General features: G+C 35.2%; 3 protein-coding genes and 1 long non-coding RNA gene across 5 annotated transcripts; 1 reads left to right on the top strand and 3 right to left on the bottom strand.

Annotated features, from left to right (window-relative positions):
- The first annotated feature begins 15 nt into the window (after positions 1-15).
- LOC100882741 (uncharacterized) lies at positions 16-2,968 on the top strand. Its single transcript, XM_076533737.1, has 4 exons — positions 16-513; positions 584-787; positions 1,109-1,346; positions 1,485-2,968. The coding sequence occupies exons 1-4, from the start codon at positions 403-405 to the stop codon at positions 1,712-1,714; spliced, it is 783 nt and encodes a 260-aa protein (XP_076389852.1). The 5' UTR covers positions 16-402; the 3' UTR covers positions 1,715-2,968.
- LOC100882629 (carboxylic ester hydrolase) lies at positions 2,197-15,717 on the bottom strand. 2 transcript variants are annotated; one of them, XM_003704909.3, is made up of 9 exons: positions 15,560-15,717; positions 14,545-14,774; positions 12,059-12,354; positions 11,541-11,740; positions 10,061-10,257; positions 3,726-3,891; positions 3,350-3,540; positions 2,992-3,275; positions 2,197-2,527 (listed from the first exon to the last, which is right to left on the bottom strand). In XM_003704909.3, the coding sequence occupies exons 2-9, from the start codon at positions 14,743-14,745 to the stop codon at positions 2,290-2,292; spliced, it is 1,773 nt and encodes a 590-aa protein (XP_003704957.2). In that variant the 5' UTR covers positions 14,746-14,774; positions 15,560-15,717; the 3' UTR covers positions 2,197-2,289. The 2 variants fall into 2 exon arrangements, with proteins under 2 accessions (XP_003704957.2, XP_012144469.2); XM_012289079.2 differs by having other exon boundaries at positions 15,664-15,708.
- Positions 15,718-17,714: 1,997 nt separating this feature from the next.
- LOC143264779 (uncharacterized) lies at positions 17,715-21,400 on the bottom strand. Its single transcript, XR_013038708.1, has 3 exons — positions 20,987-21,400; positions 20,406-20,581; positions 17,715-18,472 (listed from the first exon to the last, which is right to left on the bottom strand). It is a non-coding gene; the product is annotated as an uncharacterized LOC143264779 (long non-coding RNA).
- A 324-nt stretch (positions 21,401-21,724) lies between these two features.
- LOC143264833 (uncharacterized) lies at positions 21,725-25,151 on the bottom strand. Its single transcript, XM_076533702.1, has 3 exons — positions 24,787-25,151; positions 23,816-23,990; positions 21,725-22,056 (listed from the first exon to the last, which is right to left on the bottom strand). Exons 1-3 carry the CDS (start codon positions 25,008-25,010, stop codon positions 21,841-21,843), a joined length of 615 nt encoding a protein of 204 aa, XP_076389817.1. The 5' UTR covers positions 25,011-25,151; the 3' UTR covers positions 21,725-21,840.
- Positions 25,152-27,185: the final 2,034 nt, after the last annotated feature.

Below are 27,185 nucleotides of genomic sequence, written 5' to 3'. Positions count from 1 at the left end.
TCGATCAAAAGTAACTTCACTCGGTTCTCAAATTCGACAGAGAAATTACTTCAAAATTATTAGTAATTTATAAAAGATTAATTACTAATACCAGTAAATTGATAGTGAAATATCTGTTCGAAACGTGTTAAATAATACGTGAAAATGAGGGACGGCAGAGTGCTCCGTAAAATAAGTTCCATCAAAGAAAATGACTTATTTCATTTAAATCAACGTATATTGGAGATCAGGAGACACCGATTCTATCAGAACTTGAAAAGCGCGGATGCGACCGTTGTGTGGGAACGGGTATCCACTGGTTATCGAATCGTCGACCTTCAGCTGGACAAATTTATACAAGCGATACGATTTGTTCTAGTACATCGTTGACCGAAGTATAATAAGTATTTTAAATCTTTACCGATGATTAATTGTATGCTTACGCATACGTTACATAAAGCGATTGTCACTCGGTATTTAATTACAGGACTTAAAAGCACATTCCATGAAACCGATAGTGTATCTGTCGCTTATGTAAGGTGACATCACCAAGCAGAAACACGATTTTGCAGGAAGTATTTAACTGTTACCATGAACATTTCAGGCCAACTCTTCTCAAACGGAGCCACTGTCGAAAGCCGTGGGTCTGTTCGATGATGCTGTATCTATGAGATCCCTTCTACACAAGCTTTTCGATAAACTGAACGAGAACTTAAGTTTCTGCGCTCTTCAAGATGGCACCAGCGAACTCGTAGGCGTTCTTATTGCTTCGATATTCGATAAAACGCAATGGGAATTAGCGTTGAAGGTACGACCTGTTGAAATATTTCATTAAATCATTCGAGACCGATTGCACATCGTGCAATTGATATTTCCGAGGCTATAAGACCGGTTACACACTAGGCAATAGTAATCAGTAATTATCAGTTATTCTGAGTAAAGTAGTCGTCGAGGTAAAACCTTATATTACACACATGTAATTACACACATTACAATAATTTGTTATATTATTATAACTATGAGTTAGTTTTGATTGAAGCATCTGGCAAATAAATTGGCAAGGGATCGAACGATGTACTGGCAGTCGATATTTGGACCATATCATAGTAAATTATTTCTGGATTTACAGCTTCCTGGTGAGGGACTACGGCACATAACGATGCTGCGAAATTATGTGATGGCGAAGGCAATGTTCTATGAAACTGTGGACTCAAATAACCTGGTGCGTATCGACATTTTTTGCGTGAAGCTGGATCACCAGAAAAAGGGCATTGGTACCGCATTACTACGCTCCTGCCTCACTCGAGCGAGCGCTTTTGCCAATGCTTTTGTCGGAGAATTCACTTCCGGTGCTTCTCAAACCGTCGGTACGTTTGCATTGATCCTTCATTACCTTTATTATCCTTTTAAGTAAAATTTAGAGTTTATCAAGTTTGATTTGTTTTCTATATTTTGCTGATTAATTAACCTTTAATGAACATACTTAAAATGTCTTATGTTCGCAGCTAGGAGATTAAATTTCGAGGTGATCTCCGAATTACCGTATGAAAATATTGGATCTGACATACACAAGTTCCATATTTTCGAAGAGTGTTATCCTCAGAATTATTCGATCGCGTGTATGGCGGCGAAAATAACGCTACCTCTGCAGTATCATCCATCGATAATGTCCGTTTCGGTGCGCAAACTACAATCGAAGACGAAGACGAGCAAACAGACCAGGAAGAAAAAATAACACCGGTATTTTTATTTATTTTTGTCCAATATCTATATTCTATCTTCACGGTACTTGACAATTTTCGATGAAATTCGTTTTCGCAAAATTCCAACTGAAACGAATGTTACGAAATGTTTGTGAAATGGCGCTTTCGGGCACAAGCTTCAAATGTCACGGAACATGTTTTTGTTCGATAATATCTTCAGTATCAATACCTTCAACAGCAATAAGTTCATAGGACTTTTTAAAAACGTTCTTCAAAAAAGTACATAACTCCAGAAGAACTGAAATAATATACAAATGCTAAGATTTGACTTAACGCTAAGTTTACCAGAAGTTTGAGAAATGAAGTTGAAAAACAAAGAATAAATTAATAAACATTAATTCTTCATCTGCAAAGATCACGTTTCAAAGAAGTCACCGTAAAAAATTTTTTACATCAAAATGAAACAAGGTCGTTTTGGTAGTTTCAGTGTTAAATTAATAAACCGTAACCGAGGACAAAGATACGATTTATGTTGTTTTACGCTGTGCGTTCAGTTTTACGATTCTCGACAACGATATAGTTTGTCGCGAATATGGTTAAGTACTTTTTACAGTTCGACTTTTTGATGGTTTTTATACTTCATGTTCGGCTGCATTCCGCCGTACTTCACGTTCGGACGTACAAGCAAATGTTTCCAGAAGTTCATTCTCTTCGGAAGAAGAAATTCCTTTTCTTCCACAGACATTTCAATGTTATCTTTCCCTATGCGAAGATGCTCGAGACTCTTTGTTCTAACGGGCTTCCATTTTACGGGTACTTCCTTCGACACTTTTGGAGTGGGATTGCTGGAAAATAATAGGCTGATAAGTGCATGATTACCATTAATAACGGTGGCAAATAAATAAGGCACATGCCAAAACTTTCCGTATCAAGATTACTTTCTGATAAAAATCGAAATCTGTCAATTATAAAAATTGTAAATCAAACACTTGCCCAAACATTTACTGGTTTTTATAAAAACACAATTTTCTAAATGCAAGACTTTTCAAATTGGTGAGATTAGAATATGAAAGAAAATAAATACTGTAAATAGTTTTGATTATAAACAAAATTTTACAAACACTGAGTCACGTGTTTGTTCATTTCCGTTTCTAAAAAGTAATTGGCGAGATGAAAGAATGACTTCGTATACAGGTTGTCAAACTGTGATATTGAACTGTGATCGAGTCTGACTCGATGCATAATCTCCCCTCGTTTTGAATAAATGATTGATCCTGTCGTAAGAATGTCAGAAGCATTGATTACTCACCCAGTATTAGCGAAGTTATACCAGGCAGTCGTTATAAGATCAATAATTTTGTAGTCCTCTTCGGTCGGTGGTGTTTGGTGCACCATTTCTCCAAGAGGGAACAAATACAGAAGGTCATCGGCATGCGATACTCCATAATCATTGTAAGGATCACCGAATATTACGCTGTGCGAGGTACTTCCTCGATATTCCAGGAAGTAATAATACACGGGAGAAGATTGCTTCTCCAGGTATTCGAGCACCGCAGTTCGGATTCCGTAAGTGAACCAGGCGTCGCTGTACATCTGCAACAATATGAAAATCATTGATCCACTGCATCGATAAAGCGTTTTTGTTATTATAAACAAACAATACTCACGTCGATGACTTGGAATTTCGTGGCATTATCGATCGGTTCGTCGCCAAAGTAGAATTTTCGTATTTCGGACGACATGCTTCTCAGGTGGCTTTTGGGGCACGTATCTTCATAGAGCAACGTCACAGGCGCGATATTTAAGAAATCGTCGTTTAATCTCTTTATTAATTCTCCGTTGTTTCGCCCGTATAAACCTAATGGCAGAAATAATGAGCAATTAATTTGAATGCGGAAGAATAATTACAGTCGAGCCACTGTGTGTTTTATTAAAATAAAATGACCAGTCGTAAATTGAGTGATCCTCTTAAAGTCTTTTATTCTTGTAGTCTTACAGTTTTATTACTTTTATAGTATTAACCACTAGCTAGAATATAAATACCTGGAGCTTTGAGGGCTCCTTCCTGGGACGTGAATCCTGTCATCCATGGAATGTCATCCAGACGACCATTCTGCGTCGAGATTATAGGATCCTCCGTCAAGAATGCACCAGGATGATCTGGTTCGATTACCGGTTTAAAGGGTATCATTGGGGAGTAGCTGAACACCTAAGGTGAAACAAAAATTGCGCCATCAATGCATGATTTATAAAAGTTAATTTTTCGCTTCAGCAAACATTTCAGCATCTTGCAGTTTATATGTTACCTAAACATAACTGCGTGCTATTTAAATATAAGTATCCTATGCTATCGTAATCCGACTTTTTCACGTAATAGAGAAGGGTATTTTAAAATGCGTTCCCATAAAGTGAGGTCTCGGATTGCGTCTAACACAGGAAATCTGAAAAAAGTGTAATCAGTTTTCCACGAGCAAACTTTCATTTTCGTGTTCGAAGGAACGGTCGCAGGTGTACAACGTAATATCTTGATTATCGAGAAGATCGAAATGTTTCGTTCGAATTTTTCGATAAATCACCGTGCACGCTATACAAACGTCACGTTTCAAAGTTAGTAGAAACTTGATGGTGGACAAACGCAGCAACCGCCTCGTTTTATATACGCTTTCACTTCCAGCAGGAATAACATACTTCCTTGCCGTGAGATCGGTGTACGCATTCTGGTATTTTCCTCCTGACCTTGTTCGTGTGAAAAAATACTGTGCATGTGCTACGATTAAGAGAAAAATCTAACTTTTCTATAGAAAATATGATAACTAATGGCCAAGAGATTTTGCCATGTAGGAATATAGGGATTTAGGAATTTTACCATGTAGGAATATGGGGATCTAGAGATTTGGGGGCTTAGAAATTCGGGAACGTTTGGAGTTTCAGATTTAGGGACATGGGAACTTAGAGATTTTGTCATATAGAGATACGGTGATCTAGGGAGCTTGTTTTATAGGAATATGGAGATTTAGGGATTTTGTCATGTCGAAATGTTGGGATTGAGGAATTTTACCATGTAGGAATATGGGGATCTAGAGATTTGGGGGTTTAGAAATTCGGGAACGTTTGGAGTTTCAGATTTAGGGACATGGGAACTTAGAGATTCTGTCATATAGAGATATGGTGATCTAGGGATTTTGTCATGTCGAAATATTGGGATTTAGGAATTTTACCATGCAGGAATATGGGGATCTACAGATCTGAGGGCTTAGAAATTTGGGAATGTTCGAAGTTTTTTGTATTTGGGAATATACGAATGTGGAGATTTCGCAATTTGACGGATTTGGAATTTTGAAATTTGGGAATTGCAAGACCTTGCAATTTAGAGATCTAGAAATATGAGAACTTGAGGATTCAGATATATACTAGGTACGTGGGAGCCTAGAAGACTAGGAAACCTATGAACTTGGTGATTTTAAAATTCGAGGACTTTAGATTCGATAATCTGGAAATTTGGAATTTGTGAAAGTCCAGCAAATCAATTTTGTGACTCGTTGCAACAAAAATTTAATAAAATGGAAAATTAGTAAATGTATATATTTATTTATACGGCCAAATTCTTGACGAAATTTGTAAATTATTTAAAGTTTTAGAAAATCAAAATCTAAAGTTTCAGTATTCAGAAACTCGAAGTACAACAATTTGAGAATTTACAAATTTTCAAGTTTATTACACTTATTCGAGGGAAGCCTTCGTCGCATCCAAGTGTACATTCGCGAAACTGGTTTTCCGAGATCTCGGAACCGCCATGTATTTATTAGTCACAGCTACGAGGAATTTGACGAGGTAAAACAATTTCTGTAATACATCCGGCGGGGAAATCACAAGTTATTCTACGAAATGTTGTTGCGATCCGTTGGAAATTTGATCGAATCGTGTCGGAAAAGCAATTTCGCAACCGGTTGCACTCGGTCGATTGAATGAATAATTATTTATCTTAACGACCGCTGATTGGAATGTTGCTTAACCTATTAATATATACATCCCAAGTTCTTATTACTTTTTTACTCTCATACCAAACATGCCCAATACCAACTACCGTCCATAAATATCCGGACACAAGTGAAATATGCATTCGCGTTGCATGAAAGTTATTCAAGTATCTGCAACAGTAACTAAAATCGATTTTTTTTCTGCGAAGGTCAGAATACTGGAACGGTTTTCGATTGATAATTCTCGTTTGGAACTCATATCTCGATGGAAAAGAAGCTACAGACGAACTAAACCGAAACTGTCGAGTGCATTGCGTTACCTCCATTCTTATCTCCATTGAGGGAACCTAAACATCTACCAACAGTTTACAAACACTTGAAACATATCGAAGAACCCTCTGAATACGTTCTGCACCATAGAAATGAAACACAGTAGAAATTAAAATTTTTTTTAGAATCGAAAGGGTTTCATTAGATTCACAAATTTGGACTTTGTACTTCTGGACATGAATTTTACTTTCACACTTTCATTGTATAATTTGTACTTAAAAATTAATTCTATTACGTTATGACACCTCAAAAAAGATAATAATTATTACAAATGATACGATAACCCTAAATACCTTTCGTATAAAGTTCAACTATGTTTTGTGTAACGAAACCAAGTGTCCGGATACTTATGGACGGTAGTGTACGTGCATGTCACGGGGAAGTCCTATACGTGTGACGTGCACGTACGCGTCAGGTAGCTAGGAAAGAACAGTTTTCCAGATAACAGGTTTTCCGTGATTTTGTGGAATCTTTTTGAATATCAAATGTTTCTCACAATTTCATAACTGTTTTTCCTTTTACGTACTCGGAATTAAATATTCGTCACTAATGTGATTCATTTTGTGGGATTGTTTTGAATTTTAAATAGTTTTTAACACTTCACAACTGTTTTTCCTTTTGCAAATTAAATAGTCGTCACCTATGTGATTCATTTTGTGGTATTGTTTTGAATTTCAAATGGTTTTTAACCATTTCACAACTGTTTTTCCTTTTGCATATAGCAAATTAAATATTCGTCACGAATGTGATTATCATTTTGTGGTTAATAATCGTTTCGAATTTTAAATGGTTTTTAACCACTTCACAACTGTTTCTTCTGTTGTGTGTTCGAAATTAAATATTCTACATGTGTCTACCAGTTTGTGTAATCGTTTTGAATTTCAAATGTTTTTTACGATTGTACCTCTTGATGATCCTTTCAGTTCTTTCTGTTGAAATAATGTTCGTAAGCAAATACAAACTGATGTGAGCATTAGGTACTCTTTTCTTTGGGAAACGTTGTACTTTGTTTGAAACCGTTACTCGTGCACAATAGAAAAAATAATAGAACTAAAATCCCAATTTCCCAAAGTCCCTATATTTCAAAATCTTAATTTTCCAAAAATTCAATTTTCCAAAGTCTCAATACTAAAAAATTCTAACTTTCCAAAATCCTAATTTCCCAAAATCCTAATTCTCCAAAGTCCCAATATCTCAAAATTTCAATTCACAAAATTCTAATTTCCCAAAATTCCAATATCTTAAAATCTCAATCCTTCAAAATTTCAATTTTCCAAATTTCGCAAATTCTCACTTTACCAAAGTACCAAATTATCAAGTCCCCAAATCATGATATCACTAAATCGTCAAATAACCATATTCCCAAATTCCAAATTAAAACTCTCAAATGCTTTCAAACATCCAAATTTCCAGCGATAAACAATCTGTAAATCTTGTAAATCTTCATTTTCCTTCGATTTCTCCTTAAATCGCGTAACTATCAAATTAAAGTTTAACCGCGTGGGAAACTCGGTTAACAAAAGCATACAAAGTACACCTCGATAATTATACAATACGGCATACCTTGGCATTGAAATCTCCTAGAATGAAAGACACTCGCCTTCGTAAGTTGATTCTCATTATATAAGCACGTCGATACAAGGAATGGTGTGAGAATAATAGTACTATACGATTTCATAACTCATAATTACGCTATTAATGCACGCCATGATATTCTTGTATTCCCAGCTAGAAATGAATGCGCCACTCGTGTTTCCCATTTTAATACATTATGCGTTTACCTTAATTATACCAATTATTAACCTTTCGCACATTGAATGAATTTTCTTCCGTAACTTCGAAATCAATTAATGAACATTTAACATTTTCACGATTCGTATCACGTTTCTTCTTCCTTTATCATCATTAATCTTTCAGTATTTATTTGTACTAATTACGATAGAATAGTTAATCATTTAACTTTTAATCAGTTAAAGTATCGTGTCACGCATGTAGCACATCACAGTTCAAATGTAACAAAAATAAATCGTATTTTCCTTGCAAATGAGTTTTCAGTTCAGTACCAGTTACAATTTATAATTAAAGATCGTTAAATTCAAAGTATGTCTAGCATTTTAAGGCTTGTTATTTGTTTTATTATTAGGATAATGATTAATTGTTGATGAGTGACACAACTGTTGAAAAAATCGTAGGTTGAGATGGCGAAGCTGCAGAACATAGTACAATTAGCCTGCCTTTTTTATTTTTTTTTTTATTCTAATTATAATATTTTTTCTTGGACTCTTTCTCTTGGACTCTGTTACTCTTTCGATTACTCAGTCGGTTTTCCTGCTGGAAAATTTTTTTTTCTTTGGAAAATTGGAATTTTGTTATTTAGGATTTTGGGATATTGGGACTTTGAAAAATAGAAATTTTTGAAAGTTGGTTAAGGAAAGGGTTTAGGTAAATGCAGCCTTCTCAAGATTTTAGATTTTGGGAAATTATCTCCTTCAGAAATTGAAATTCTGGCAAATTCCAAATATCAAGAAATTTTTCAAAGTTCGCATCAGAAGTTCAAATTTTCAGACATTCCAATGAAAATTTCACACTTTGTAACGTAGAATGACAATTCGAAATTTGTATTAAAAAATTGAACGGTAAAAATTGAAAACAATAAATTTCAAATAAATTTATGAAAAATATTAAGAAGAATGTATGAAAATATTGCTTGGCTTTAAAGTACAGGTTGACTCCAAGTTTCCACAACGTCGCCCAATAATTTCATAACTGAACCAGTTTTCTCGCGGAACATGTACTAATATGCAAATAAACAGCAAGTTCGTTTACTTCAACGCCCCGTAACTATTCGTGCTTACAAATTGACATTCAGATTAATAAATCATTGCTATATTTCACGCACATTTAACAGTCCAAGGGCAGTGTGGTTTCACAAATTTTTTTATTTCCGAATCGTTCGGTATGTTTATCTAAGCATGAAATAATAAAATCAAGTGTCTAATTTGCATGCCAGTAAATGCACAGATTTCTAACTAATCTCATCTGAGCCAGAGGATAAACATCGTAGCTGAATCGTAGAACAACAATTAAACTGATTATTCAATCATTTTAAACACGAGGTGGTTGCTCGTCGGATTAATTTGAGTAATAATAAATCAATCGCATTGTTTGCCGCATCGTTTATGACACCGACAAATTACTTAGTCTTTCGTAATTAATTCGCGATAAATTACTTAGTCTTCTGATAGAAATTTCAATTTAAATTTCGAACTTCAGGACAATTAAATTTGACTTTGAAATTTTAAACGTGATTTTTCTGAAACGAACTTCAGCTGACAAAAACCTGTTTGCCTTCGAACTTGTGAGAAACTTTCGAAGGTTTTCTTTCTTCTTAATAAATAAGATCTTTTTTTAACAAAAAAGAAACGGATGAAGGAAAATATGTTGAAGGATACTGGGCTTTTTACGCAAGTATTTTTAAAGATATCAGGGACGTGTTTATGATCGTATTATTCCATTTTTATTGGATTTATCGTTCTTTCATTTTTGTTAGATTTATTGTTCTTTCATTTTTGCTAGATTTATTGTTCTTTCATTATTGTAAGATTTATTGCTCTTTCATTTTTGTCAAATTTATTGTGCTCCTACTTTTATCATATCTATTGTTCTTTCATTTTTATCAAATCTATTGTTCTTCCATTTTTATCAAATTTATTGTTCCCCAAATTTTTATCAAATTGATTGTACTTTAAATTTGTATCAAATTTTTCCTTAATTTTCGTCAAATCTATGGGTTCTTAATTTTTTATCAAATTTATTGTACTTCAATTTTTTATGAAATATTAGGTTGTCCGGAAAGTTCGTGCCGATTTTCGGTAGGTGGCATGAAATTTTATTTAGAATAATTTTTCACCAAAAAGCCTGAGACGTTCTGGAAGGACTTCTCAAGTTGCATAAAAGATGGAGAAATTCCTCTCACAATCGACACGAACTTTCTGGATAACCTACTTGATCTCACGAAATTTGTTTTACTGATCCTATATTGTATCTTAAAGTTTAATAATTGTAACTTACTTGAAAAGCACGATCGGTGGCGATGAGATCTACAGCATTTTTGGTGCGCAGACACGCGATCAGTTGTTTCGAATCCGTCGAAGGACAACCCAAAAGTTCAGCCACCTTTACTGCTTTCTTTTGTGCTGTACCCGGTTTCGCCAAAGTCCATGAACAGTGACTGGCACCGCTTTGTGAGATTGCACGATGGAAAAGCCCTGTATTGAATCATATAAATAAAATTTATGGAAAAAAATTTTTTTTGTGTCACAAACTTATTTTATTGATTTACGTTCAATTTTTAATGTCACCGAGCTATTTTGTCGATTTAGGTTCAATTTTTAATGTCACCGAGCTGTTCTGTTAATTCAGTTTCAACTTTAAGTGTCATCAAATTGTTCTCTTGATTTAAATTCAATTTTTAGTGTCACAAAGCTATTTTCTTGATTCAGATTCAATTTTAAGTGTCATAAAGCTGTTCTGTTGATTTATGTTCAATTTTTAATGCCACCGAGCTATTTTGTCGATTTAGGTTCAATTTTTAATGCCACAGAGCTGTTCTGTTAATTCAGTTTCAACTTTAAGTGTCATCAAATTGTTCTCTTGATTTAAATTCAATTTTTAGTGTCACAAAGCTATTTTCTTGATTCAGATTCAATTTTAAGTGTCATAAAGCTGTTCTGTTGATTTATGTTCAATTTTTAATGTCACCGAGCTATTTTGTCGATTTAGGTTCAATTTTTAATGTCACCGAGCTGTTCTGTTAATTCAGTTTCAACTTTAAGTGTCATCAAATTGTTCTCTTGATTTAAATTCAATTTTTAGTGTCACAAAGCTATTTTCTTGATTCAGATTCAATTTTAAGTGTCATAAAGCTGTTCTGTTGATTTATGTTCAATTTTTAATGCCACCGAGCTATTTTGTCGATTTAGGTTCAATTTTTAATGCCACAGAGCTGTTCTGTTAATTCAGTTTCAACTTTAAGTGTCATCAAATTGTTCTCTTGATTTAAATTCAATTTTTAGTGTCACAAAGCTATTTTCTTGATTTACATTCAATTTTAAGTGTCATAAAGCTGTTCTGTTGATTTATGTTCAATTTTTAATACCACCAAGCTGTTCTGTTGATTTATGTTCAATTTTAATGTCGCAAAGCTATTCTATTAATTCAGCTTGAATTTTTAGTATCGCAAATTTGTGTTGATCTAAAAGTTAATTTCCAGTTGTTCTTAAATTGTGCCATGTGTAACAAAGATTTCTATGAAGTTTGTCATGGCTAGCAGCGCGTTGCATACATTAAAAATGACGATTTCTCAGAAGTTTTTCCTTGTTGCGAAATGTTCGAGCTATTACGAGTTTTATCGTCGTAGTAGAGTATACATTTTTTGTGACATTGATTATAGTTTTTAGAACGAAATAATAGATCCTCGTTAGATTGCCGTCTTCGCAATATTGGAAAGACTATAAATATACGCTATAAATCAGTTTCAATCATCACTAACCTTTCGTCAAGTTACTTATCATATGGAAATGTACGCTGGTTCCTCCCGCGCTTTCTCCGAAAAGAGTCACACGGTTGGGGTCGCCTCCGAAAGCCGCAATGTTTTCATGCACCCATTGAATGGATTGCACTTGGTCCTTTAACCCATTGTTCCCTGGACACACCAAGTCCTCGGTGCTTAAAAATCCTAGTGGTCCCAACCTGAAAAATTGCTTGGTCATTAAAATATATCTCTTGTGATTAAAACTGTCGCGCTATTACACCCTGACATACCACACTGTATCTAGTAACCTGGTATAGTACTATAGTACAACACTAATATACCCTGTGATTACTCAATTAATTTACAATTCATTACAATTGATTTAGAAAAGTTATCCACTAAGAACAGTATTCTACTCAACTTTATTCGATCACTACTTCATACAAATTTCAATTTATTATTTCTCAAGATTTGTCTAGGTAAATATATTTGTGAGAAGGTCTTATGTAATTTATGCAAATCTCGGAGTTTTTCACCTGTAGTTCATGGTGACCAATACCACATCGTGGTCTAGTAGGAATTTCGGATGATAGATTCCTGAATGACCTGCACCGCAGACCCAACCGCAACCGTGGATCCAAACCATCACAGGGTATGTTACCTTCGAGTTATCCCTGTTGTTAGACAACTTTGGCGTGTAAACGTTCAGATAAAGGCAATCTTCATCGCCTACGATTTCCTCCTGATAAACGTAGATGTTTCTTTGAACGCAAATATTAGCATCTTCCTTGGCTGGTCGTACGCCATTCCATGCCGCTGCTGGTTTTGGTGGCTGCAATTATAGATATAATCTTATGAATTACGGTGGTGAAAGTTGTATTAATACGACATACTTCAATCATCGAATGCTGGGTCAATCGTGACGAGATACGTTATGGGCGAAATGTACAGTATCATAATAATTTTGCTGAAGTTGTTGTCTATTTGTGATTAACTAGTTTCTAGTGTGCGAAGTAGCACAAGTTTCTGAGGTATGGGTTGGTTTAAAGTGCAATAGAATGGATTTGGTGAAAGAATGGAAAGAAGAAAGAATGGTATAATCAAGGAATAATATTAATGTAATGTAGTAATTTAAGTACATAAAAATATTTTTACTGTAATATAGTAATGTAAATAAAATAATAATATATTTATTAATAATGTAGTCACATAATAATGTACTCGATACACTTACTAAGTAACAGTAACATATTTTAAGCAAATATAATCTAACCTAACCAAACCGAAACTGATTTGTCATTAATCGCACCCTGTTTTACAAAGGTCGCTGTGGATGTTCGAAATAATATTGCTAAAGTGACATGCAAGTTTTGAAAGTAGATCTATATCTCTGCAATTTATATATAGTGTGTTTATTACAATTAACATTTCTGTAAAAGAATTTTTAGAAAAAAGTTGACACGTGTAATCTTCTGGTAAATTTATGCAAGTGAACTTTATTCTAATCATGGAATGATAAGATAAAAAAACTACTTTTTGTAAGTATTTGGATACGTACAGGTAGCCGGAGTTGCTTAATATATTCGCATAACTGTCGTAACAGAGTGTAAAATTACGTAATGGGATACGTTAACGAAAACAAGTTATTCATTTAACGACGAAAGCAACTATCTATTGGACAGGTATACGAAGTGAAAAAATGTAGAGATTTCACTGTGATAAAATAAGGTACATTCTTTCAGCAGAGTAAAGTAGCAGAGTAGTATTACGGTAAATATTGCAACACAAGTTTGTAACACATTTATGTGCAAGTTTTCAATTTAGTCTTTCTATTGGTTCATTGACGAAATTAGTATGATATTAATGTTACCGTGAAAGACCGAAATCTGGAGAATGTCACCGGTGAATGTCAACATTCACATAGTCGCTTGGTGTATGTCCGAAATATTTGCTAAATACCCTTATTTCTGACTTACACCGGTAAATGTCGACATTCACCATGCACTAATGGTGAATGTTGAACATGTCGGAGATTTATATTTTCTTCTCCGTAATTCAGTCGCTATAAAACGTCACAAGGGTGACGTAACTTTTTCGCCTCTCTTTCTGAGAGGAGAGACCAAGAATTTAAAACACATAGTACATTCTAAGCATACGTGTTCTTCCTCCGTAGCCTATTCTGGCGTGAGTTTCATATAGTATACTGAACAATTCTTCATTGGTAACATAATACTGTATATTCGTTTCCCCTGATTTTAATGGTACAATTAATTTCCTTTCATCATTAATTTTTAAAACGTCAAAACGTTTTAATCGTCTGTAATCCAAAGGTGTGTTGCACTTAGTTTTAGCAGAAACCACTTCAGAAAGTATTTTAGAGTACTTTTCTTGAGAAAAATAAAAACAATTGTCTTCTCGTTTACCCACAATTAATGCATTTAACTTTTCAAGAAAAAGATCACGATTTACTGCAGTATCCATTCAGTATAAATTACGGTATTGGAAAAAAAATTAAGAAAACGTTGCTCGCATCATCAAAGCTTGCATAAGATTGACAAAGCTGACTGACTCACAGAAGAACACAGGATTTGGCGGGAGAGAGCCCGTCGCTTCTTTCTCGGCTCCTCTCTTTTGGACCTCCACCAGAACATATCTGTGATTGTCGACATACACCCGTGAAGGTCCGAATGTACAAGAATGTAATAAAATATTCGGTCTTTCACCGACGTATTTGGTATATGTCGACATTCACCGGTAAAAAATCAGCAACCAACATTCAATTTATACCACTTGAATTAAAATGCAAGTGATCAAAAAGTTAAAATTACTTTTGCAAGTATCTCAATTCATCGCATGACCGACAATTAATTTATAACAATTGTTCTAACGACGGTAATTATTTTCTACAAGCAATTATTTGTGCACGTAATAATACGTAAAGAAAAATAAGTAAATGTCTTTTATATAAAGAAATATATGTCGATAAATTTGATATAACTGTGGGAATAAATTGCGAACTTACCTGGAATCGGAGTTCACCAAGAGGTGGCAAAGCAAAAGGAATCCCCCGAAACGCCGCAAATTCTCTACCGTTTCTGCTTTTCATGATCGTGCCCGACAATGTTCCATTCTTTATTTTTACGACAGGTTCATGGTCCTTGCTCGTAACGAGTCCGAACAGATAGACGCAACTCAACAACAGCCATAACAGATTACGACCCATCGTTTCTCAAATGAAAACTTTGAAGAGTCCTGTTGACACATCGATAAAAAAAAATAATTTTATTGTCATGTGATAAACTACCTTTTTCAGTTATTAAAACTTTCGATTCATAAAATTTTCATTCATATAATAAATCGGTTAAACATTTTCTGTAATAATGAAAGGATGACGAATAGCAAAAATTATGTTACGTCTCTTCCTTAACGGAATCGAAATGAACTCTGTAATTACTGATGCATTCATGCAATTAGTGACCATTCAAATGAAAATGATGATCACCAATGTAACGCAATATTAATTATACACTTGTAAATATTTATTTCACAGAAAAAGTATGCATTCAACTTTAAATTTCAAATGATTGATTTCAACAACTAATTTTATTCTTTCAAAAAAATCTTCGTTTTTCTTCAAACCAAGTGGCATAAAAAAACGTTCTAAGTTGTCACGTTAATCGATCCAATTACGAAGCAATTGATTAAAGCCGCTAATCGATACGATTAGAGCTGAATGAATTATTCAGTCATCGTTAGTTAGCGATCTATGGAATTTTTATTGACCATCCGCTTCAAGATTTATTTTTACTGCAACGATAATATATCGGTTTAAAGTCAGACTATAAATTTACTATTCGTCAGATTTACGATCACGAAAGTCAAGTAAAAAACAAGTTAAAAATAAACGTTTTCAAAGTTTTTAGAGACAATTTTGTGAAATTTTCCGAGAGTCAAAGAACGCTAATTAACTGTTGTTTGATTTGAACTTATGGTTCTTGGAGATAAGTGACTCTGAACTCTCGTGTGCGTGTACGTACTGTTTGCGGCTTGATAGTCTCTTAATCGACGAAAAACGAAGAAACTTTCAGGTAGCACGCGACAAAAGCGTCCGCTATCTGCGAAGGTGAAACCACAACTGCACCTGGTGAGAGTCGATGGATCGCTCGATGATGCTGGTACGCTTGATTCTTCGATACTAACGTGCACCGAACGCGAGGATCTTTATACAGGATATTTCACTAATTCCGTTACGAGATATTCTCGGTATCTTGCTAATGCACTTGATCTTGCATATTCAGTACAATATTACCTATTCAACCATATTCAACTTGCTCTGAAATTTAAATTTGCTATAAATTTGCTTTTAAATAAGTCACCTGAAGAGTCATGGACTCAGTTTTTTCTTAAGAAAGTATCAGAAATGTTCCAATAAATTACACATGTATTTTGAATATTGAGATTCGGGGATCTGAAATTCAGGATCAGGAAAGGAAAAACGTTTAAAGTATCTCTGAAGCTTCTTATGTATTTTAAAATTTATATTTCTGCGCGGGTCTGGAGACTGTAGCTGATTTGTGAGTAATGTTAATCCCTGTTTTACATCCGTATATAAAGTCAGTTTAATTTTATAATTTCGTGTAAGAATTTTGTTGTTAAATATGATGGCAAAGCTTTGGAGAATCGATATGCACCGAATTTTGTAAATAAGCTCTTTTTAACAAAAGAAATCTGTGAAAATGGTTTTGTTGCCATTCTTATGTCATTTCTACATCATCGACGAGGTATAGTATAGCGTGCAAATTGTTCTGAACACATAATTCACATCTTCGCACTCACGGAGTATATTGCAAGTAGTATCAATCAAGATTAATAAATATATAACGGATATATAGAATATTAATCAATAAAATCAATATTAATTGATTGAACTACGATAGCTTCAAGCATTAATCATTTGTTCAGAAATGCTAACAGAACTCTTCTTGGCCGACGGCTTTGATGACAGAATTCTTCTTGATCGACGGTTTTGATAACAGAACTCTTCTTGACCGATGGCTTTGATGACAGAATTCTTCTTGATCGACGGTTTTGATAACAGAACTCTTCTTGACCGACGGCGTTGATGACAGAATTCTTCTTGATCGACGGTTTTGATAACAGAACTCTTCTTGGCCGACGGCTATGACAACAGAATTCTTCTTGATCGACGGTTTTGATAACAGAACTCTTCTTAGCCGACGGCTTTGATGACAGAATTCTTCTTGATCGACGGCCCCGATAACAGAACTCTTCTTGATCGATGGCTTTAACCCCTTGCCGTGCCATTTATTTATGAGGTGCGTCAGTCAAGACTAACCATTCAGGACTATAACATTAAAACGAACAAAGAAAATTAAAATGTTCTAAGTATTTTATATTCAGGGATCCTTGACAACGCAAATTATAGTTGGATCTAAAATTCAAGTTGAAGAGTATTCAAAATTTGAGTAACATTAATCACACTTGAGTTGTGAGTGCGTCACGAGTGAGACTCGTCAAAGCACGTCAAGGGGTTAATAGCAGAAATCTTCTTGATCGACCGCTTTGATAACAGAATTCTTCTTAACCGATGGCTCTGGTGATCACCATAATTCTGCAGGGTGTCTTCCTATATTTTAATAGTCAATAAATAATAACTTTGCAAAAATAACTGATTTTATTTTAATTTTTATTCGATTTTAATATGTGTTTTTGAATTCAGGTTTGATTATAGAATGAATAGCGAACGATTTGCTTTTTAAAATAAAATTGAATATGATCAAACGACGATAGCTTTAAACATTAATCATTTGTTAACAAGTACAAATAAAATTCTTCTTTATCGACGGCTTGAAAATAGAACTCTTCTTGACCGACAACTCTGACGATCACAACAATTCAATCTTATGCCTCGCCATCTAGCGGTAGAAGAAGGGAACTAATTAAACTACAGTTTCAAAAGTGTGTAGTTCACCCTGTTCGCCGGAGAGATGGCGCTCCTTTTTCCATTTTCGAAAGAATTTAATTACCATTGATTTTATTAGCTTAATTAATTTCAGTACAAATAACTTCAAATATTTTACAAATCTATAGAGACTCGATTTATTATATTTCTCATTAAATCCAGTAACAAATAGAATGACGAACGAAACAACATTTGGCAAAAACAATTAACCAGTACAAAATGAGAATAATTAATAGCTTCACAATTTTACCCCATATTAATTATCCTTAAATTGTTATCACCTTGATTTTACAATTTTGTTTATAATTATTCGTAAACACAAAATTTCCTTTGGAACTAGTGTCGCTTCAAACTTGCTGTCTTCATTTTCAATTTCGCAGTTTCGCCTTTAGAAAGCCACATTAAAATTCTCTTTTTAAAATAAATAATCTATTTCACAGTGTCCTGAGTAACCTTCCACCACAATCAGTAAACCAATAGTTTCGCTAGTTTTTCGATCGCAAGAATCGTCGGGTATCCCCGTGCGGTGCAAGTTTGTCGAAAGTTGTGAACACCGTTCTCAAGATTAATACGCGGCGCGAAAAGAAGAACGGAAATGTGTCCCCGCGATTTATCAAGATCTGGAGAATGTCAGTGCCGAAAGCGAGAATCTGCGACTTTCGAGGGTCTGTCATTTGTTGCAGCCGTTTGTCCTGATTTGGCCCGTTAGTCGATACTCTCGTAGCCGATGCAGTGTCTTCGACAGCCGGTCGTTCTGTCGCGAGAGCACTTCGATCTTCTCGCGATTCGAGATCAGTTGTCGTGTCATGTCCTCCACAGGATCGTCCTTGGGCATTAATATCACCTCTCTTCGAAGTCCTTTAGAATTATCGGTGTCCATCCTTCCGTTTGTTTCGATCGAACTCGATCGTAGCGACGCAATTTCTTCACGCAATCTTTCCGTCTCCTCTCTGTGTTTCTCCTTTAACTGAATAACAAAATGTAACTTGAAACATTTCTTATTACAAAAATGTTCACAAGGGATTAAAATCACAATAGAAAGAAAAGATGTCCTCTAGGATTCGTTTCAAAATCGTTATTGTATTAAAATATAAAGATCCGTCTCTCGAGTTAGCGTCACTTGTTAGCTAAAAGTTTAAATTGCATAAAAAAGGAGGAATACCCGGAGAATTATCGCATTGGAAAATCACGATGAACAATTTCCGTGAAGTTAATCGTAAACTTTATAGACTGAATTGTTGAAAGGCGTCTAAGCCATACGATCGAGCTTTTGTCAACGTGGCAATAAACTTTCGAACTTCCAAAGCCACAGGGTAAATAAGGAAGTTTCGAAGGGTAAGCAAGCTACTGTGTTGAAATTGCAGCTAACATCAAGATAAGTCGATTTATGTTATTCCAGTTTGTACAGCTATAAAAGTCCTCCTAATTAAACGGCTGTTAAGCCTTCGAATTCTATGACGATCGAACACTCCGATAATAAAAGTGAACGACTCAATCTTCTCAGCGGCACAAACTTTCTTGCAGAGATTAAAATATCGTAAAATTAGATCCAATTTGTAAACGATACCTTCCGGAAACATTTTTTATTTAACACTCTTATTCGATTATACGAATTCACCTCTTTGCAACAATTTATCGAAATGATTATTTAACGAACGATAAATAATGTTTGAAGCAAAAAGCGATTAAAATTCGATGTAGAATTCGCGATTACCGTCTTGCATTCGGAGCCTGCCCGAACAAACACAGAAATTCCAGGTATGAAACGGACGCACATATTCGCAAACGAAATATTCCATTAAGTTCGCCATTATCAGAATTATGTATCAGACTTAAACACGCCATCGAAACAGAACGGAATTATTTGAGTTGGTATGCGAAATATATTAAAGTCCCTTTTGTATAACGTACACCGATAAAAATCAATTGAAACGGCGGAAAGTTATTCGCGCAATTTCGTTCGGTTCAACGACACGCGTTTCGATCCTCTAAAGTGATTGCGAAGGTAACTTCCGGTGCACGAAACTTAATTTGTTCCGAGGTCCATCGAAGCATTAGTTTCGCCTATTTGCACCAGCTGTTCGTTGATTAATTAACGGTATTAACTGGCTGTTCTGTACGGCGCGTTAACGGTACAAGAGACGATAGAAATTAGCTACTGTTTAAGCTACTATCAGCTCTTCGTGTAGGTGATTGCGTATCTGTGAATTAACTGGCTACTCGATTAAATTAATTTACGCCAGCACTGTGGAGTTTACGAGCGACAATGATTTAAACGCAAAAACACTAATCGTTCAAAAATAGTACAACTATTTCTGTTAAATATGCTACTATGAATTTTTCTCTAAATTATCGTTCGAATACGCTGATTCATTGTTTGTTTGTGAAGTTCTATACGTAATGGAAATTTAATCAATACGTGAATCGTGATCAAAACTGTGACAACGTTTGTCCCGTTTTGGACTGTTTGTTCTAAAAGTAACTTCATAAATTGGAATTGAAATATGGAGGAATTTGGATGTTAAACAAATTTTCAAACTCAGCTATTCGTACTTTCAGATTTCCAAATTTTTCTTTTGTAAAGATTTTCAAGTAAAATTTGCTATTTTGTAAATCTACTAATTTTTAAATTTAGCAACTTCAATATACAAGTGAGTAATTCCTTAGAAGTGAAGAATTGAGAAATTTGCGAGTACAAAAATATATTTCTGACTTTAAGGTTCAGTCCAGAAATTCTATGTCTTCAAATTGTCCTCCACTATCCACTTTCAGCTTTCAAGTCCATAACGTAGACCGAATCATTTAATTGCGGGTCAAAGATGAACCGCCCACTCTACGTATTAGAATTAAACAATTTACCCGACACAAGAAATCGTAATCGAATCGCGAAACGAACTCACCGAGTCATTTTCCTTTCTCGATTCGTCCAAAAGTGCCTGGGAACGTCGTTCTGTCTCGAGGCACGCATCGCGAGTGTCGATGATTTCCTTTCTCAGTCTGATCACGGTTTTCTCCAACTCCAATTTGCTCTGTGACAACGTAGCCACCTGACTTTGCAAAATGTTGTTTCCACCGGCTGCAATGAACGTTCGAAAATAAGAACACTTCTGGTCAGAACTTTCCTAGTACGTCCGCATCGTTCAACCCTTGCCAAATTTTCGTTCATTGGCGAACTCATCAGAAGTGACCTTGTTAAACTTCATCAGAAATCTTGTGACTCGAAAATGATTCGTGGTCTAATTACAAAAATCTGTCTTTGAACGTTAACGTCTTTGACCATCGCTCCAATCTTTTGTGAAATATGACGATTTCCGAATAATCATGTTTTCATTTTTGTTCGTTAATAGGTGAATACGTTTCTTTTGTGTGTATGTGTGCATCAATAATTTTGTAACAGTGATTGCTACGCCTTTTTCAGTTTCAATTTACAAGAAACAGTTCTACGCATTGTCTCGCGTTTCGCCAGTATCTTTTTACTTACTCAAGTTCGATATCTGTCTTCGCGAATCTTCCAGTGTTTTCTTCAGTGTCTCGTTCTCGCGTTTCACGGTTATGTTACTCTGTTTCGTCGACTCGACTTCTTCTTTCACTGCGAATCAATATTTCGTAATTCGTGAATAGCGTTAGGGATTTTTGTCAGTGCGAGCGACGAGGGAGAATGGAGCGATGTAGATACGATGGAAGATGTGATATACTGAGAGAGATAAAATGTGTGGCAGTGACAAAAATTTTTGTAGGAGCAGATGATGATAAAACTGATGTTATTTACAAAATAGATTACTGTTAAAGTAGATTCTTAAAAATTGTTTCAGAAATTGTGTAACAACATTTCAATGTTAGACAGGTATTAAAATTATGTTATGCTAAAAAAGAGACTGCATTTATTTTCACATGAATTTTTCATAAAAAACTGACGATAAACCTCTATATCTAAATTGCAAAATATGAAAGAAATATATCATCTATTAAAAATATTAATACTTTTTACTTATTACTAAACTAATAAATATTATTTACTATCAAAAAATGTTTCTGGCAAAATAAATACCATTCTAATACCTCGCATTGCTTTATCTAAGCCTAATAATTCTAACAATAATTCACTTCCACAACTACGTTCCCCATTTTATAAGTAATTTTCTACTTAACTTAGACAGGGAAATTTCTCAGCCAACGAAAAGACAAAAGTTCGATAGAAAAGTAGAACGGAGAAGAAAGAAGTCAAGAAGACGAAGGGTAATCGAAACGCTGACGTCCAAGTGATGGACAATTCGTGAAAGGAATACCTAGCCGAGAAACCTGCCATTTTCTAACGCGTCTTCCAGTTCGTGGTTTTTAGCCTGCAAAATGTCCATCCGTTTCTCTTGCGTCATTAAATTCGTCTGTAACTCTCGAATCGACTTCTCGCGATCTCGCTCGATGGCCTCTATTTTTAAATCCTTGTCCGCCATTTTCTTCATCGCCGTTTCGATGTCTTCGCCGATGGCGTTGGTCAGCTTCTTCATCACCGACCACTGCGTCCTCTCGTAAATGTTGTCTTTGCACTCGTTTCTGAAATAATCGTAATTTAAGCGAACGAACAGCAACATCTGTTCGCGAAATCTTTTTTCCCATCCTTGCGGGAAAGGATGGTTGAGTGAGATTTTATGGCGTCGAGGGAGACGTAACATCTTGGAAATTGATTTTTTATGGTTGCTGAGAAATTTTAAAGGTCTTCTATGCTCGTTCGACGGTGAATCTTATGTTTATTTGACGTTAACGCGAGAATGGCCGTTATTGATGGAACTTCGTAATGGAGCTGCAGAATTCATGAATACTTATATTGTGTCACTGATCAAATATTCAGTTTTAACATCATAAATGCAATTCTGCGTACGCTCGGATGCAATGTGTGTTTCAGGTTTTGTTAAAAAGGACTCTCACCATTTTTTATTCTTTTTAAGAACAATGTGAACTTGAGTTTTTTTGACATTTACGGAATTCATCTTTCTGTCTTTTTATTCCCGGACATTTCTCAAGAAAATTAAATAAACATAGTTGTAAGACGTCAATCTTCATATCCCCATTTGCTTACGAACAAGACATATTTATATATTTACATCTTGTTCCTAAATAAATGACTGATTAAATAGAAGATACATATATCTTATCTGTAAGACATTTACATAAAATTTTAATATATTACCGCCACGACACGGCACTCATAAAATATTTCGAACCAACAAGCGTATCAAATGTTTGAATTATTTGTAATAACACGGTAGTCATAAGAGATAGCAGGTGAAAATATTGTCAGGTTATACAATGTTGATTACCGTGTCGTGAGATATTGCCAGTACCTTTGTACAACGGCGACAGAAATTAATTTGTTCGTGACGAAGACGTGCTCGATCGTGTTTATCACTTGAAGAACAGCTTCGCCTGCTATCCCGCAACTTTCGCAATAGTTCATGCTACCGCCAGCTTGACAACTTCGAGAGACTTTGGGTGTGAAGCACTCTTGCTCCTCGTGCTCGCTATTTTTCACCTGTTGACGCGCTGATATTTTTCGTGAGCATCCTCCGATCGGATCAGGAAAAAAATGAAATGATCGACCTCAGTATCATTAAATTTTTACAAAACGTGCAGTTGTAGATGTGTATTCTATTTCATTAATTTCACTCATATTTATAGTACCTGTATAGAAATAACTTTGAGTGTTGCGACTTGTAGAATGTTAAAATTTTGTGAATAAATGTGATGGTGAATGAACTGCAAATTATTGCTGATGATGAACCCTTGATTTCTTTTGGGGTATAATGTTGAACGTTTTGTAAAAATATTTATGGCGAGGACTAAAATCGATCATTTTGACGATTACTATCGTTTATCAATTCGAAAATTGGATATCTTTGTTCTTGAGACTTTCGCTAGTTTCTTGTTGTTTTTTCATCTTGTTCTTTACTTTCTCATTCCCTATGCTCTATGTTTTTCTTTCATCTGTACTTTACTATTGCCCTTCTCTCTTACTTTGAAAATGTACATGATGACAATGTCACTTTCTTTTTCAAAATTATACCTTTGAATATGGAGATTATTTGAACAAATAAAATTTAGGCAAAATGTGCGATAAATATCTGTAGTGTGTAATTAATATGTTATTCTATTAATTGAATTTTTTCTGTTCTGCAAGTTGAATGTTGTGAAGATTAGAAAATTTGAAATTTTTATGTTCATAAATTTTATACTTTCTAAATTCACAAATTTCTAAACTCTTACGTCCCTAAATTTCGAACAATGTTTATATTTTTATTTGATTTGTTTTACTCACCATCTGACGAGATATCGATTCAGGTATAGTCTTCAATCGATCCCAGACAAGTCGTATTAGACTGGCCATCGAAATATGATTAGCTCGATTAATGTATGCTGCTTCTTTGAAAAAATCGTCCACGAAGGGATACTTGTCCATGAATTCTACGATCAAACGCAGAACAAACTGTATTCTGCAACGAAATTTTCTTGTTACTACAATACAATCATTCTACAACCATAATATAAACTACTCAAGTATAATATTAAGAAATTTGTTTCTTATTTTTGCATTTTTAAATTATACAACGATGTGTGAAAAGGTACATGAAAGTTCATTAAACAGCGTTGTCAAAATAGGAACACTTGAGACACCTATTCAATTAACTTCCAGGACAGCTGGTAATTAAAAATAAGCATTCGTAAATTAGTCTCTCAACGAAGTCTTCCGACATGTTTTTAACTAGAAAAGCCTCCTTTGTATAATGGTTCGCAGAATGAAACATTAACACTCGGTATGTGGCAGTTTAACGCTAAGGAAACAGTCAAGGAAGGTTGAAAACACTTGCAAACGAAAATATAGAATTCTCATGCCCTTCAATTTTATTTCAGTAAAGAGTTTTTGAAAGAATGGCACCTACAGCCTCTTTTAACTTCCTCTCTAAATGATATTTTATCCGATCATTGTATATTTGATTGGTTGAATATATATATTTCATTTCAGCATTTATTTACTACTTAAAATAAATGAAAAATATATTTGTTTGCACTGTCGCAACTTTATCGAGAAGCCCTTACTTGATCTATTTAAATTAAAGTGTCGTTAGGTAAAAGAAATTAAGAAGTGCAAAGGTTTAATCGAACTACGTGGTACAAAAAGGTGGTAGAAACGCGAGTTGTATGTTTCACACGGTAAGACGTTTTTGTTTCGCGAATTTTCAGCGAATTTATGCAAATGTACAACGACGTCGAAAAAGGACTCTAAGCAACCTGTCGTAAGCCAGCTCCAGAAGAAGAATATAGAATTCCCCTGCGGTTCCCTCGTGCTCCTTCACAATTTCCATGGCATTTATGTCCCTCGCGATCTTCGTAGGGAATTTCCATGACAGATGTTCGATACCACCGACCCAAGAATATATCTCGTTCGCGACACATACACATTCTCTGATATCCGCGATGATTGACGTTACCAGAAGCTTATTCAGTTTCGGCATGATTACGTGAGCTGCCGGTTATTGAAACTCGTTCTGCGACAATGCAGGTTAAGATCGTGGATCACTTTGAATGCCGTTCAAACTTACGAAACCGTGACCGACTCGACATCTCGATAGTCGACAGATTAATCGTTGCTGACTTTACGGGGATTTCGTTGCTTGCTTGTCATCGATGTAACTGCCGTTCTTGTATGCGGTGGACAAACTCTCTTGGATTCAACCCCCTGTCATGCAATATCGTGTCAAACTGGGGACGCACGCTGGAGATCATATGCGACTCGTGTTTTCGTCGTAATTGAATTTTGGGACCAATTCCAATTACTCATAAGCAAGAATCGTTTACAAAATGTTACTTTAATTTTCTTTATAAGCTTTGATATTGCAGGAATAATTAAGTATTCTTGTATGACGCAATTGGTTAGAAAATTTTAGGTTAAGAGGTTAATAATCGTTACACAAAACCTCTTTAATGGCCGCGCGTGTACGCAGACAAACTTAACTTAACTTTTAATTTTCTTTACTCGTTTTGATATTGTAGGAATAATTAGGTGCACGGAATTGGTTAACAAATTTTAGGTTAGGGGTTAATAATCGTTAAACATTCAACGTTCAACTAAACGTTGAAATTCCCCGAATATTGAAATCTCAAAACCCTAAAATTTCTAAATCACCACCGAGTCCCCAAAATTTATCATGATCCAAGCCGACCCATAAAAAGCAAACTGCATTGTTTGATGAGAATCTGAAATCGGTTTGCATAGGTAATTTCGTTCGCAAACGTGCAAGTGTAATTGTTCCTCCGAATGGAACAGTGGCAAATCATTTAACCGAGAAAACTTTGTAGGACTGGATAATCCGCGAACTTCTGGAACTGTTTCCAGTTCTTTGATGGAGTCGTGAGTACGTTAATCTATCTACGATTTTCTAGATTTAATCTTTATCGGCCTCGACAGGAGCATGGAAATTACCGAGTGTCGACTTACCCGGCTATCAATATTCCCGCTGGTATTAGATCGCACGACGGTGAAACTGTCGAACGAATTAGTTCGTTCTTGTTTTAAAACTTTGATTGAGTTTTCACGGGTTGAAACTGTCGGATGGTAGCAAGAACTGGACTTCGCTTAACGATAGACAATTTGCACCGTTAAGCTAGTACTGAACTTCGCTCGAATTTCTCTTTACTTTTCCGAGTGCAGTGGTAATTTTTAATAGTTCAATTATACACTATTAATTTTTGTGGAAATTTGAAAAATTTTATGGAAATCTTGAGGATGGATTTTATGTTATTAATTTCTTTCGAGATTCAACAAGTTTTGTGGTATTATTGGGGCTGGACTTTTCAATATCGCGTGTGGCAATATAACTAGAGGTATATCGAGTGATGATATTGTGCGCGGCAATATAACGCGTTGCAATTCAAGGTTGGAAATATAACAAGGCTTGCTGCTACGCGTGGTGAAATAATGGATGTAGGATAGCAGGGTAAGGAGAAATAACACTCGAGTACGTTTTAACAAAAAAAAGAGATTAACAATATATATATTTAAGAATGCACACAAAGAAAGACACATAACACTTCAGATGGCACTGCTTTCCGTCGAAGCTACTCGCAAGAGTGCAAAATCACGATTGACCCGCAAGTCTTTCGCACGCCCCAAACGCCGTTAAACAAAAGACGATCGTTGATGGAAAAAACCCATACCAACGGTCACTGCATGAAAAAAAACCATGGTACCACGTGGAAAAAATCCTACATGGATATAGTAATAGTGTGGTGATAATTTGCGTGGCAATATAATGCGTAGCAATGTCATGCACCACAATACAACGCGTGGCAATATAATGCGTAGTAATCTCACGCGTGGTAATATAACGCGTGGTAATGTCATGCGTGGCAATATAATGCGTGGTAATATAACGCGTGGTAATGTCATGCGTGGCAATATAATGCGTGGTAATATAACGCGTGGTAATGTCATGCGTGGCAGTATAACGCGTGGTAATGTCATGCGTGGCAATATAACGCGTGGTAATGTCATGCGTGGCAACATAACGCGTGGTAAATTCATGCGTGGCAATATAACGTGTGGTAATGTCATGCGTGGCAATATAATGCGTGGTAATATAACGCGTGGTAATGTCATGCGTGGCAATATAACGCGTGGTAACTTCATG

Source organism: Megachile rotundata, chromosome 1, assembly GCF_050947335.1.
Source record: "Megachile rotundata isolate GNS110a chromosome 1, iyMegRotu1, whole genome shotgun sequence".
NCBI lineage: Eukaryota > Metazoa > Arthropoda > Insecta > Hymenoptera > Megachilidae > Megachile > Megachile rotundata.
Note: the sequence above shows the minus strand (reverse complement) of the source record. Positions and strands in the feature narration are given on the sequence as shown.

Coding starts and splice junctions, on each gene's coding strand:
- LOC100882629 (XM_003704909.3), bottom strand. CDS start 14,745: ATGGGTCGTAATCTGTTATGGCTGTTGTTGAGTTGCGTCTATCTGTTC. Junction 3,892..10,060: donor CCACCGATCGTGCTTTTCAA/GTAAGTTACAAT, acceptor GTTTCACCTTAG/GTGTTCAGCTACTCCCCAAT. Junction 3,541..3,725: donor AGGAGCCCTCAAAGCTCCAG/GTATTTATATTC, acceptor TTCTGCCATTAG/GTTTATACGGGCGAAACAAC.
- LOC143264833 (XM_076533702.1), bottom strand. CDS start 25,010: ATGCCGAAACTGAATAAGCTTCTGGTAACGTCAATCATCGCGGATATC. Junction 23,991..24,786: donor CTGGAGCTGGCTTACGACAG/GTTGCTTAGAGT, acceptor ATTTCGTTGCAG/AATACAGTTTGTTCTGCGTT. Junction 22,057..23,815: donor AATCGATATCTCGTCAGATG/GTGAGTAAAACA, acceptor CGATTATTTCAG/AAACGAGTGCAAAGACAACA.
- LOC100882741 (XM_076533737.1), top strand. CDS start 403: ATGATTAATTGTATGCTTACGCATACGTTACATAAAGCGATTGTCACT. Junction 514..583: donor ATAGTGTATCTGTCGCTTAT/GTAAGGTGACAT, acceptor TGAACATTTCAG/GCCAACTCTTCTCAAACGGA. Junction 788..1,108: donor AATGGGAATTAGCGTTGAAG/GTACGACCTGTT, acceptor CTGGATTTACAG/CTTCCTGGTGAGGGACTACG.